General features: G+C 36.3%; 1 protein-coding gene across 7 annotated transcripts in view; it reads right to left on the reverse strand.

Annotated features, from left to right (window-relative positions):
* Positions 1–15,160, reverse strand: part of TANC2 (tetratricopeptide repeat, ankyrin repeat and coiled-coil containing 2) — a 248,763-nt gene that overhangs the window by 125,784 nt on the left and 107,819 nt on the right. For 3 of the 7 annotated variants that reach the window (XM_084861642.1, XM_084861640.1, XM_084861639.1), the window contains exon 5: positions 3,140–3,250. The exons of the other annotated variants lie outside the window; for them this stretch is intronic. In XM_084861642.1, the coding sequence (XP_084717768.1) occupies positions 3,140–3,250 (111 nt within the window). The remainder of the gene's footprint in view (positions 1–3,139; positions 3,251–15,160) is intronic. 7 annotated transcript variants of the gene reach the window in all.

The following is a 15,160-nucleotide window of genomic DNA, read 5'->3' on the forward strand; positions in this document are numbered from 1 at the left end:
GTATACAAATATCAAGTCATTATGTTGTATATCTGAAAATATTATATGTCAATTGTACTTCAATAAAAAGCTGTGCCAAAAAATAAATGTCTAATAGCTAAGGTACCCAAACCCCTAATCTGTACTCCATAATGGCAGGCTATGCAGTCTAGTTTCACAGACTCCTTTATTTCTCACAATTCTCTTACCATTTTCACATTGGGCTGTTTACATTTCCTTTAGAATCTGTTAATTATAAACTGCTTGTTCTCATCTATATCAAATTGCTCAGAAATTTGTATCACATTTAATCAAATAAAGAAACCCATGCTTTCTAACAGTTATAAAACCTATGATTAGCTTGATTAGCTTGGTTCAATTGCCAAAGCAAACCTGGTTAATATTCATTTCTTAGTTCTTAAATGATTACCTAAATTTTTCCTTTCCTGATGAATGTTGGAAAATGGGTGACTGCTAAAAGCAGACGATGTTATTTGTCACAGCAAGTACTGGCTCTTCCACATCTTCCCCACGCCCCAAACTAAGCTCCTGATTGTGAGAATCACTGCCTACAAGTGAGCAAGAATCAAAGCAACCAACCATCAGCTCAACTCTACTCACTGAGTGGCTGACTTTAAAGCATTCCTACCCTCTTCTTAGTTCCTTTGGGCAAACTTGAAGAAAAAGGAGTAGAAACAGATGAAACAATTGTTGAAACCAGGGTCTGGGTACATGGTGGGTTGTTTGGGTATGCTTAAAACTTTACACAACAAAAATTATTTTCTGGCTTGGCCATGAGACTTTACTTGGACCCTGGACTGTTATAAAAGAGGCTTGAAATGTGCATGTGCACTTGGGCTTACATTCTTGCGCTCAGGTGATTCACCAAAAGAAGAGTTTCTCTCCACCTGATGCTCCTTCAGCCTGAGCCCCAGAATGAACACCCACAGATCTGAGCCCAACTTGAACCCTAGAGCTGAACATGCAGCCAGAAAAAGAGCTATGCCAATCAATATTTACAAATCCATGGGTAAGAAAAAAATTGCTTATTTTTTTGTTGTAATGCATTTTAGGTTGATTTGTTACAAAGTATTATTGAGCACTTAAATTTTAGATAGTTAATTTGCCTCAAATACAATCACAACTTAAGTAGCAGAACACAATGAAATCCTGGTAGGTTTTTCCTACCATGTATTTTCTGATCAGTATAATCACTGCCTTACCTTCATAGACACTTATTTCTAGTTGTCACCTTACTCCAGATTCTTTTCTATTTCTTACTCATCTATTGATCTTCTCTTTTTAAAATTATAATTTACATAAATCATATTCTTATGAAGTATACAACTGAATAAATTTTGACAAATTTATACATCTGTGCAAACTGCCTTTAAAATCAAGACACAGAGAGAACATTTCTATCATCTCTGTAAGTTTCCTTGTGTTCCTTCAAAGTCATACTAAACCCTCTCTCAACCTATAGCCATAGGCACCATGTTATCTTACAACATGTTTTAGTTTCTTCCTTTCTTTCTGAACATCTAAACTGAGGTTTAGTTTGATTTAATTCCAATTTAGCAAGGAACTCATGCTTGTGAAAAATATATGTAAATAATAACATGGATAAGGTTCTTCTTAGTGATTCAGCAATGACATTCAAACAATAGCAGCTACCTTGCTTCTTGACAATAACAATAGCTACTTTAGATTAAGGATGTAGGATGAGCAATCAGGAAGTAAAAGATGAGTCTCCATAAAAATTATTCTGACTTACAAATTTGAAAAAGACAAAGCCTCTGACAGAGTTCTTCTTCCAAAACTCAATGTAGGAATAGAGAATTAGTGGATTTATTTTACTTTATCACACTAAAATTTGTGTGAACTAATGCAAAGCACAATATTCCACTGCCCAAGAAGTATAACGATACCTCAAAACATGAAAGTAACTCTTCTAACAATGTGCTACAGTGCCATTTAAATAGCTGATCTGTTCCTTTTAGAAAAAGAAAAGCTGGTGCCTAATACGTAATTATTATAATTAACTTAAAAAATGCATATTATCTACAACTGCACCCTGAAAGTGAAATCCCCAAATTTTTCAATATTCAAAACTAATTTATAAAATCAATCGCTTTGCAGCCTTTTGGCTAAGATCAAATGTAGTATAAAATCAAATGTCTGATTAGGTTTGACCCAGGTTTTTGCCTTATTGTATTTTTCTTTTGATATATTAAACATGTCTTATCTGGGATCAGAGATTTATTATCCCGACATTTCAGATGAGAGCTACTGATATCTTCCCTAGAACTAGAAATTATTTTATTCTGCTGACCCCTAATACTGTAAATAAGTAGCGGTTGTATTCATTGTGGTTTAACTTCAGTTTTAAAAAGCAGGAATAAACAAAGGTCCTAAAACCACGCCTTCTAAGGTCCTTTACTAAAGCTCTGATCTGTATACTCAACTAAAGCTGTGAACATTTCTGACACAGCCCTATAGACTTACTGGAAAGTGAGTGTAAAGAATGTTGCCAGGCAACTCATCTAAGTTTGGAAGAATCTAAGCATTGATAATGACTCTGTCTCAGTTTGGCTCCCACACAAGAAGGGTTTTAGTGAACTCCCACATGTATTTACAGGCCATTCATGAGAAGAGATATTTCTAAAAGTGTGTGTCCAGGAGTCCAAATCAGGAACCTATAATGTTTCTTTTCTAATTCAAGTTTAATGTAACAACTATTTTCTATACTATCTAGAAATCTAATAGGAATCAGGCAAAATAGGCTACATGTAGAGGGCTAGTGTTGAATGAACATTTTTTATTCATATCTTTAACATTCCTATTTGCACATGGTCAATGCAACATTTCTTTAAGTATCCCAAATTGTAAAAATCACCCTGAAAACTAATTATTACCACAATTATTTAAATTATTTTGAAAATTATCTTTAAATTTTTTTTCAATACTTACTCTCATTAATATCAATAGACAAAAGGATATTCAGTAAAAACTATGTTCTAATAAGGACAATATGCAATCAGTTGTGAAAGAGGTAATGGATGTTTTTATAAATGGTATACATACAGAATACTGCTCTGCTGGATGGGCCTGATCCAAAAACCTTCCTCTTTCAAAGCAGACACTTTGCATGCATGCTTACCAGGGCAGTATGCATCCACATCCAGTTTCTGAGCTGAAGTGAGGGTTGGGGAGCCAAGCTCGGATTCTGGAATTCGTGGGCTCTCAACAAACTTTGCTTTCCTCAGAGGGGCTAAGGACAAAAAAAGAAACAAAGAGAGCGGGAGAGGGGAAAGGGGGAGGGGGAGGAAGGAAGCAAGGAAGAAAGAAAGAAAGAAAAAGGAAAGAGAAACACAGGGAAAGAGAAGGGAAAGAGAAACATAGAGGGGTCATGAGTAAGGGGAACAGCAGGCAACAGATGGAAGCACTTAAATGAACGACACACTCTGTCAGACTCAGATCAGGTTACCCTATTTTTTGTGCCAGAAAAAAAAGATTGCATTCTTCATAGAGGAGATGGGTCTTGTTAAAAAAAAAAAAATCACAGCAAACTGGAAAAGCTAAAATCTAATAATCAAAACTATGAACAGAAGTTGTAACTGTTTATAATCTTTAGCTATTTCTCTCTTTTTATAAAGTGAAGAGATTCCTTATTTTGTCTTTCATTGTCATTAAATACAGGTATTAACTGAGGAAAGTACAGGACTAAAGTCTAGGATTTTGTTTGTAATAATTGTAATCAAAGGTTTTCTTTATTCACAAATATCTATTATAATACTCAGCTGTGATAAATTCCACAAGAAAGATTAATCTACCTCACTAAACAAGGAAATCAATCACCTGAATGTTCAGCTATTGGTATATGAAGTCAAAACTGCCAGTTGACTAAGATATTACCTAGACCATACCAGTTTGATACTGGATGCTAAACAGATAGGATTTAATTACAAATATAATCATGTGGTCTATGGAACAGTAATTTCTGTGCCATGGGATCCATTCATTCTTGTAAAGAATAAAATATAAAATATAATTCACAAATCGAAAGCTTTACTTATTGAAAGCTCATATAAATTTTACTTACTAATTAAAATTAAAACTATGAAGATTGCTTTGGTACTTTCAAACTGAATTCTATTAAATAAACTACAATAGGGTGAAAGTGTTTAGCATAGTAACAATTAAATATGAAATTGATTTGTATGCATTATAAATTAGTGTCATAACTATAGGTGTCTAAGACATTGAGTGCCTAAGATTATATTACTTTTTTCAAGTTTCAGCATGTTCTTCAAAATCCTCACCCGTTACTCCATTACTGACCCACAATGGATTCTAAGTTATTCCTAAAATATTCTGTAAAAGGTAATATGGATCTTTGTTATTATAATGGCCAGAATTTTTCTCTATTTTCTCCAGAGGATAAAGATAATAAAGTTTTAAAACATATTTTTGAAATATTCCAGTATTCAAAACCTACAACTAACTTACACTTTAAATCCTAGAGTGTGTATGTACTAGTACATTTTGAGCTTCTATTTAAAAACCAAAATAAATCCAGTTACTATCTACATGACAACAAAGGCTAAGGGTGCTAATAGTATGGTTTTCCACTAAAAGTAAGCTTTGAAATAGCAGAACTCTCACCTCTGCTAAGAGTGTATGTAATACTTGAACCTATTTTTAAAAACCATGATTACAAATGAAGATCTGAAGTGATGTATATGCATGTCTGCAGGCTTCTAATAGCCAATATTAGAAGCTTTTATTATGATCTCACCAATCAATTAAAAAATAATGAGGTGATTTATTTAGCTAATATTGTTTAGTACAGGAGAAATTATTATAAGTTAAAATATTATAAGTTAGTTATAAGCTCTTAGGTCCTTTAGAGAAATTTATTAATACATTGTCATAGCAACAGAATAACTATTTTACCTGCTGAGTTCTGACAAGGACAGCACTGGTCCCTGCTTAAGGGACTCTATATATCTAAAAACCTTAATAGCAATTTTCATAATGAAATTTAGGGCTAGCAGACAGACAGAAATTAGCAACTTAGGGTAGATATGTAAGAAAGAAACTCGAGGAGGAAAAGAGAAATTGAGGGAGACCTGAGTAATATGTAGTAATTAAGAGACGGAGCCAAGGAGAATTGTAAAGATCTGTGAAGCTCAACGCCTCATAGAGTTCTGTTTTCCCTTCTCTGAGAATTCCAGCTGAGGTTTTCTTTAGTTCATAGCAGACATTTAATTTTTTTTTTCTGCCTTCATCTCTCCTTCATCCATGCTACCCATGCCTGATAATGAATCTGAATTATTTTGTAAGGTCGCTTATAATGTCACTCTGACCTAAGTTATATTATAGAAGACTAGTGCCATCTATAAGTCAATCAAACACAGGTGGTATAATCAACAGCATGACAGACTGTCTAATAAGTCTTAAATACTGCTTGGTGGAGAACATAAAAGGCCAACTTGGAAGATGGGAATAATATTTTGCCTAGAATTTTAATATACTTATTTATTTAAAAATGGCATATAAGATGATTCAGGTGGATAAGAGAATTCTATGTCAAAAGGGTTTATTAGGTAATAAAACAAAGATAGAAAATAGAAAAATGAAGTGGTTGAATTTAAATGGGTAGGAAGAATCTAAAATCAAACAGGGATTTTATTGTGATGTAAGAGATAACAGGAAAGTAGGGCTCTGAGAAGTGATATGAACCAATATTGGGAACATGATTCTTATGCTGTAAGAGACTTGAGTTTGGGAATCTGGCAGAGATTGACAGGAAGGATACATATTGGTTCAGAATATGGGCTTAGTCATTTCAAAGATTTAGGTCTTGGTTCTAGTACTTATTAGTAGTAACAAAATGAGCAAGTTAATTAGGCTGAACATGCATGCATCATCAAAAATTAGGATCAGTTTAAATTTATTTTTTCATTCAAATATAATTATACTTATGCTTTATAAATTAATTATATCTGTAAATAAAAACAAATATAATGCTTTAGGTTACAGTGCTTAGAACAATATCTGGCACATGGTAACTAGTTAATAATTATTTGCTAAGTGAATAAAAAAGGTAGAAAAGTCAAAGCAAAGTCAGGGGTTACAAACAGAATTTTAATAAAAATAAAAGTTTTAAAAAGAACTCATGGTGTTCGCTTTGGCAGCATATATACTGTACTAAAATTGGAATGATACAGAGAAGATTAGCATGGCCCTTGCATAAGAATGACATTCAAATTCATAAAAAGCACTCATGGATAACATAAATGTTAATCACACTTATAAATATCCTAACTTAGACTTTCATAAGCAAACATTATATAAATCACCATTATTATAATCAGACTATAATAATTTCGTTTCTAGCTTTAATGACTGGATTATTTCCATTTAAAGTTTCTGACAAAATATGCTGATGAGGATATAGTTGAGTTAAAAATGAAACACAAGAAAAGACACTTTAGCTGTAACCAAGCACCTCCACATTCAGCAATATTGGAAGGATGCATTAACAAAAGAAGTCAACATCTCTTTATTCTTGACTTTCCCCAGGAAGGCTAGGCAGCTGCTTTCTGACCCTCAAAGGCAGATAAGTCACTAGTGGATCAGAAGGACCCTTTTGAGCCTTTTTAAAGCTTTGCTTAGGCAGGTGTGGGGTAACTTTTTAGTCTAAGGTTAGTTGAGCTCTGCTACCAAAATGAGTCCTTTCTTGGATTTCTACTGAATGTTCCTGATGCTTTTCATAAGATCTCTACACACTCTGGCTGGTCAGAATGGAAAAACAAACAAACAACACCACCAAAAGAAACACCTCCCATTCCTGTGGGAACTCTAGGAATTGTTCAGTTTAGAGCTTCTCTAGTTTCATGGAGTCCCACCCACCTATGTGCAACTCATTAAGTTAAAGGCTCTAAGAATAATTTTGTAGTTCTCTTTCTGCTTAGCTCTCTATTCTTTCATACTCTGTAAGTTCCAGATGCCTTGCTTCATTCATTTCTGATCTGTTTTCTCAGTTCAACAAGACTCACTCTCTGAGTTCCCCATCATCAGAATACTTTTAGGCAAAAAGCCAGAGTTGACCTAGTTTACTACTCCATCTTTTCTCTCAGGGATCACTTCGCAATACTGTCAAATGTCCAGTTTCTGAAAACTGTTGTTTCTAGTGGGAGAGCAAGTCCAATACTGGTCCCTCCATCATAGTGGAAAGAAGAGGTATTTCGTGGTGTTTTAATTTGTCTTTTCCAGATGTTTATTATACACAAATCTGGCTGACAAAAGGCAGAACCTTTGTCTTATATATTGCTGTAGCCTTAGTGTGGACCACAGAGCAAGTACTATTATTTGTTAAATGAATTAACTATTTATGTTTATCTATATATTTTTTGAGGCATTAAATAATCTCTTTATGTCTTTCACACATTTGGTGATTAAGGCCTAACAAAATTTGTGATTCAAAGTCATATCCAAGGTAATTCAAGAGTAAGTCTATTCTTCCCACAAAAGTTCTATTTTCATGCAACTATGTTGTACTACACAAAGGATATACTAGACACATTTATATAAAGATAGAACATACAAGCAACAAAGGTGGAGACTAACATAGTGCTCCAAAGAAAGAAATACTACAAAAATTATTGTAATAACTTTTAGGACATTCCTACAAATTTCAGTGGCATTTTGAATAAATTAAATAAAAATTTTTTCATTTAATGAAACTGATATTTAAACCTTTGTTTACCTATACATGCTATTACAAAAAAAAAAAAGGCAAATTACTGAAGCATACAACTCACTGTTATCATGTCATCTCTTTATAGTAGTGAATGGCAAAACTCAGGGTTTATGAGATAAAATGATAAAATAAGGCAGTATAGATTTCAATTACCTACTTTAATATCTTTGCATATATAAATCAATAATATGAGTTCAGAAAAGCCTTTTAAATATGCTAACGATACTCCAAAGACAATTAGTTTAATGGTATTAGGTTTCATTTCCACATATCTGAAGAAGTACTAGGTTTTGTTTGTTTGTTTGTTTTTTAAATGTATTTTATTGATGTTTTTACAGAGAGGGAGAGGGATAGAGAATTAGAAACATCGATGAGATCGATTAACTGCTTCTTGGACACCCCCTACTGGGGATGTGCCCGCAACCAAGGTACATGCCCTTAACCAGAATCGAACCCGGGACCCTTCAGTCCGCAGGCCAACGCTCTATACCCTTAGCCAAACCGGTTTCGGCTAGGTTTTTAATAATATAAAAGGAGTTTAAAATTCTTGGTATGTTGGCTTATGTGATTATTATTTTACTGATATAAGCAATTCCATATATTTGTCAGGCCAACTTCTGAGTTTAAAATACTAGTAGCTATGTTATATAACTACATTTAAATTTAAAATACTACATAAACATATCATCATAGAAATTGGAAAATATAAGAGACAAATATAATGCAATTAAAAATTATCAGAACCCTACATATCTCTGTTAAAGTTTCAGAGCATCGAATCTTTCCTATATTTCATATAAAATATTAATGCCAATAAAAGCAGCTAAAATTACTAATGACTTGTCTTTTTAATATACAGCTTTTGAAAGGAATACTTAGACCCTAAAGGTGGCAAGTGAATTCACTGAGCAACATTTTACACAAAGAGTTATATCTCTAATATAAAAGTGAATATTAGCCAGTTTTTCCTCATTAAATGACTCTCGCCTCCTCAAAATATGAAATGTCTCAAACAAATTTCATATATGTAACATATAGTTACATTTACATAAGTCATTTATGCAGTAATATGGAGCATGCATGTGGTATGACTATAATGAATGAGGCTAGCTGCAATTGTAAATGTTCTAAAAATTAGCTGTCCAACTGACGTGGCTCAGTGATTGAGCACTGACCTATGATCCAGAAAGTCATGATTTAATTCCCAGTTAGGGCACATGCTCAGGTTGTGGACTTGATCCCCATTGGGGGGTATGCAGGAGACAACCAATCGATGATTCTCTCTCATCATTAATGTTTCTATTTCTCTCCCTCTTCCTTTCTCTCTGAAATCAATAAAAATATTTTAAAAATAAAAATTCAGTCAATATAGCCCCATCTTAAAGGACAAAAAAATATATGTCCTCCAGCATAGAAATATCTACAATTCATATATTCTTATAAGACACCTATGAGAAAGTATAAGAAAAATCTATATATATAAAAGGCTAATATGCAAAGTGTCCTCTTGGAAGTTTGACTGGGAGACTGGGAGTTCAAACACTCACTATGACATGCACTGACCACCAGGGGTGGTGCAGAACCAAGGAAGGCTCCTGCCAGCAGCCAGGGAAGAAAGGCCCCAGCCAGCACCCAGAAGGCCTTGATTGGCCCTGATCGCTGGCCAGGCCTAGGGACCCTACCTGTGCACGAATATTGTGCACTGAGCTTCTAATAATAGAATAAAGAAATGAAGATCATGATGAAAAGAAAGGCCTTTAAAGTAAGACTTGTGTTACATGGCGTATATAATGTGGTCTTCAAAAATTACTAAATTTTTCCAAGTTTGGATTCCGCATCTTTAAAATGTGAGCCATATCTTCCTTAGAGTTGTTATGAGGATTAAATTTAAAGAGCAAAGTGTAGATAAGGCTAAAAAAAGATACTTTATTAATATTTATTATTCTTTGGAAAAAGGCAGCTGAAGCACAATGTGCTACTGAAGGCTATCGAGTGAGTCCCCCCTGCAACCACAAACTAAAACACAGACCTTGGAGCCCTAGCTGGTTTGCTCAGTGGATAGAGTGTCGGCCTGCAGACTGAAGGGTTCCAAGTTCAATTTGGTCAAGGACACATACCCAGGTTGCAGGCTCGATCCCCAGTAGGGGATGTGCAGGAGGCAGCCAATCAATAATTCTGTATCATTTATGATTCTCCCTCTCTGTCTCTCTGTCTCTCTCTTTTCTGAGAAAGAGAAAAATCAATAAAGATATATTTTACAATGAAATAAAATAGGGACCTTGGATTTATGGATCAACCATAATATACACAATAAGATGTTCTGTACATCTCTAAACTAAGTAAGCTTATGTAATCATAACAATACTATGCCACTTATCTCCCAACTGAAATTGTAACAACTGAAATGAGCTCATCTTTGTAAAGGAATTAGCATAGTGCCTTGTACATAAAATGTACTCAATACTAGATATTGCTGTTTTGGTAAATGATAATGATGGTAAGTAATAGAAAAACATGGACATATACAAAGTAAGACGCTAATAAAAATATTTGCTATCAAGAGGGGATGATATATGATAGCAAACTGAAAGAAGTAATCTACTCACATGTCTTCCCTCAGTTCTATCTCCCTATCCCTTGTACCCAAAAGGATAGCTGTTATTTAATAGGTAGTTATTTTCTTTAAAAAAAAAAAAAATATATATATATATATATATATATATATATATATATATATATATATATATATAAAATTTATTTTTTAGAGAGGAAAAGAGAGGGATAGAGAGTTAGAAACATCGATGTGAGAGAAACATCGATCAGCTGCCTCCTGTACACTCTCTACTGGGTTAAGTGCCTACAACCAAGGTATATGCCCTTAACTGGAATCAAACCTGGGACCCTTGAGTCCACAGGCTAACACTCAATCCACTGAGCCAAACCAGTTAGGGCAGGATGAAGTTATTTTCTTTAGAAGAATATGTATTATAACAAAAAATACTAGGACAGGTCCTCTCATATGTGTGATGGGGAAAGGTACAAGTTGGAAAAGAGGTATTATATATGAGAAAGCTAGTAGCTCATTCTTTTTTGAACATTTTATATGACATTGGATTCAGGTTTCTGGTTTTATAAACTTGAAATATAAATTTTACACTCCCCCATTACTAAATCATCAAACCCTACCAAATAAGCTTTTTATTTTTAAATTTTTTTTTCTTTTTTTTTTTTTTACTGATTTCAGAGAGAGAAAGGGAGAGAGAGAGAAACATCAACGATGAGAGAGAATCATTGATTGGCTGCCTCCTGCATTCCCCCTACTGAGGATCACATGTCCCCTTGATCAGAATTGAACCCAGGACTCTTCAATCCACAGGCTCTATCCACTGAGCCAAACAGGCTAGGGCCAGATAAGCATTTTGAATATAGGAACTGTAGAATAATCATCTTAGAACAGCGTTTTAAGAATGATATATAATGCCATCACATTGTATGTTTTTCATTTTGCATCAGTTCTCAATAATGGCTAAAAATATGCTAAGTACAATAACATAAACTTACTTGGGAAAAAATAGTTTTACATATACTTACAAACTAAGAGAAATAACCTTGGATACTAGCATGTAAATAATGGTCAGCCATCATTTGCTAATAACTCCAAATTGATTTCTAAGAGGCAGACCCAAAAGGCGTAAGGTTAACAAAGAGAAAAAAGTTAAAAATAAAGGAAAGAAATGAAAAGCCTTTTTTTTGGTTCTTTTTCAAGATATCAGGAAAATAAAAAGGAGAAGATCCTGGCAGTCAATGTGGGAGACAAAAATCTGCTGCAATCTGCATAAACATAAACACTATGCCAAACTGTAATGAAGTCCTAAAAGGGTAAATTACAACAATAAGTCTTTGTCCCATGGGCAAAAATGACTACTGAGACATTTTCAAATATTAACTGTGAAGGACCATTAACTTTCCTGCTTATTTTTGGAATGTGCAGTTGTTACTCATCATATAGATAGATATATGAAATATGCTAATTAAATGGGACACCGTAACGGGTCAACTGGACAGGAGTTGTGCGCGCAGTGTCAGGGGTAGGGCAGAAGGGGCCTGCCTTGGGGGAGGGCCTGATCAGGAGTGGCTGCAGCTGCTTCAAGAGCTGGAGAGAGAGGCAGGGCCAAACCTGCAGTGGCTGCGCAGCTGGGCCCAGGGAGGGAAGCAGAGCCAGACTGGCAACTTGTGGGCGGCACTGTGCGATTTTGAATTGTGTGCTGGGCTTGTAGTATATAATAAAAGCCTAATAAACAAATTGTCCCCCCGATCAGGAGTTCGACCACTTGCTATGACATGCGCTGACCACCAAAGAGCAGCACTAAACATGGCAGTGCAGCAGTGGAGGCGCTGCTGGCCCTGATGGGCCCCAAAGAGAGTGGGACCACAGTAGGATGGCCCAGGTGAGCGGGAGGTGCTAGGCTAAGGTGGGTGTGAGTGGGGGCCCAACTGCCCCACCCATCGCCCTGCAGACAGTAACCAGCAGCCGGCATGCCCTGATTGCCCAATCGGGGCTGGGCCCCAGGCTGGGATTGGGAACTGGGAGTGGGTGGCAGCAACCAACCTCCTGCGGCATCCAGGTGGGGGGCTGCGACCTCTCAGTGGCTACCTGGGGGCAGAGGTGACGGGGACGGAGGTGCAGTGAAAGAATGCAGGGCATTCACCAAGCTTGCTTTCACTCCCTCTGCTACCCTCCCTCAGGATGCCAGGGCCCACACGCCAGGAAAGCCTCCGAGCTCAGGTGCCAGGTGCCTGTGAGGAGCCCATCCTGCACTCAGCCTCTTCTGGGTGAGCTGAGCCGCTGCTGCCGGGACCACAGGGGCCAGTCGGGATCCCCATGGGCTCACACAGGAGCTGGTCTGTGAGGCCGGCCAGCAGAGAGCATGCTGCCCTCCTGGCTTCCATGCAGCACCACTGTGTTGCCCAGAGGCCCCAGCCTGCAGCATCTGGCTATGCTCACCACATCTCCACATGGGGACTCGGGCGCCGTGACTCAGGCAGAGGGGGGTACATGGGGGAGCAGGGGCTTAGGTGCTGCTGAGGGCTCAGAGGTCAGCTAGGGCCTACCCTTCCACGCCAGATGCTCATGCTTCGATCACCGATCAGGCCTAGGGACCACACCCATGCAAGAATTTTGTGCATTGGGCCTCTAGTCTTATAAGGAACTCACAACAGAAAACACTTCTCCACCCCCTTACCATGGGTAAAGAATCACAACATTCTCTAACCTTAGAATATCTGTCAGAAACTCCCAGTATTTGTAACAGGACAAATAGCTTTTCATTTCTCTGAAACTTTGGGATTATCTGACTGGGAAGGAATGGGGAAGAATATTAGGAGAGAAGGGGGTGAAGGGATTGATCATAAAAGAAGAAAAAAGAGAAAGAACTTGTGGACACAGACAACAGAGTAGTGACTGCAGGGGTGGTGGAAAAGAGTATAAGAGGGATATAGAGGTAGAAGCAGGAATTTTTATTCTGGCTTTTCTTAAATATACAAAGGAATGAAGTACTATTTGCCTTACTCTTCTTAGTTGTATGTCAGTGAGAGGGTGATCTATAGATATGCAAAAAGTAGACTGACTTAGCACAGAGCTCTTTATTTTCATTAGACTCTTCTCATTCTTGGTTTTTAAACTAGTAAAACACATTGCTCTATTCACCATATTACATTCTTTAAATATGAAAAGAAAATCTTGGTAGTAGGATGGAAGTAGAAGCAGTATTACACAATACAGTCAAGAGCAATGAAAGCAAAAAAGGAAATCTCAAAAGTTCATAAATTTTTCTTATACTTTCTATTATTTTAAGAATGTACCTCATTGGATGTTTGGTAAAGTGAAAACATGTAAGTATGGAACAATAAATGGTAAAGGAAAGAACACTAAAGTCTATAAAACTTAGCACAGCCCAGCAGGTGTGGCTCAGTGGTTGAATGTCAAACCTATGAACCAGGAGATCACACTTTGATTCCTGGTCAGGGCACATGCCTGAGTTGTGGTCTTGGTCCCTGATAGGGGGAATATAAGAGTCAGCCGGTTAATGACTCTCTCATCATTGATCTCTCTCTCTCTCTCTCTCTCTCTCTCTCTGAAATCAATAAAATATGAAAAACTTAGCATAAATGTTGGTTCTCCAATACACACATATTTCTATGGTTAGAAACAAGTAACTTTTGAGAAAGTGTCAGTATTTATGAAAGACAAAAATTTCAAAATCCTTTATGGTCCTGCTTCTGTGCAGCCTAGAAAGCTTCTCTACCAGATGAGTCCACTCATAGAAAACAACTATAAACTCTAAACAAAATATAAAAAATACTACCTCAAGGCCCTGGAGATTGAACAGAGCAGAGAGAATCTGGAAGAAAGCTGACAGTTGCAAGAGAAAAGACCAGACTGAATGAGTGTCCCATTTTTTGGCATATATACAGACCATAGTCAGCAGTGCATGGAGTCATTAAAATTCCAAAAGAAAACCTACAGTTTTTCTAGTCTTGTGGCAACAACAACCACTGAAAAGTGAAAGGAGGAATATTTCCAAAAAGGAAATCATTTCACTTTCTATTCCAGATGATAAATGCAAGGATGGGACCCAAGTTCTGTGTATAAACTCTGCTCAAACTTCTGGCTGATTCCTGAACCATGCATGCGGCAGAACTGAACTGAAATGATGCCCAAGAGATCAAGTTAACTGCCTGATAAAAGAAAAATATTAACACTTTTTGAAGAAATATGACAAAATCCAGAGTATCCACTAAATAAAATGTCCAAGACACAATACATAATTACTTAATACATGAAGTACCACGAAAACATAACCCATTATCATTAGAAAAGATGGAGATCATTCCAGATATTATAATTAGCAAATGAGTAATTTAAAGCAATTATTATAACTATTTTCAGTGAGGTAAAGGAATATGTTCTCTTAATTAAAAAAGGGAAGGAATCTCAGCAGAGAAATAGAAACTATTAAAGAGAAACAAATGGAAATTCTACAACTGAAAAATGAAATAGCTGAAATAAAAAGTCACTGAATGGCCAAAGCTGGTTTGGCTTGGTGGATAGAGCGTTGGCCTGCGGACTGAAGGGTCCTGGTTCAATTCCGGTCAAGGGCATGTACCTTGGTTGCAGGCACATTCCCGGGATGGGGGGGAGGGGGAGTTGCAGGAGGCGGCTGATTGATGTCTCTCTCTCATCAATGTTTCTGACTATCCCTCTCCCTTCCTTTCTGTGAAAAATCAATAAAAATATATATTTTTTAAAAAGTTAGTGAATGGATTTAACAGCATAGTATTTAAATGTTTAAACATGACAATCTAAATGACATATATAGTATGTTTGTATATATGTATGTACACACACATATA

The sequence above is a fragment of the Pipistrellus hanaki genome (assembly GCF_964339955.1).
Source record: "Pipistrellus hanaki genome assembly, chromosome: 16".
Taxonomy (NCBI): Eukaryota; Metazoa; Chordata; class Mammalia; order Chiroptera; family Vespertilionidae; genus Pipistrellus; species Pipistrellus hanaki.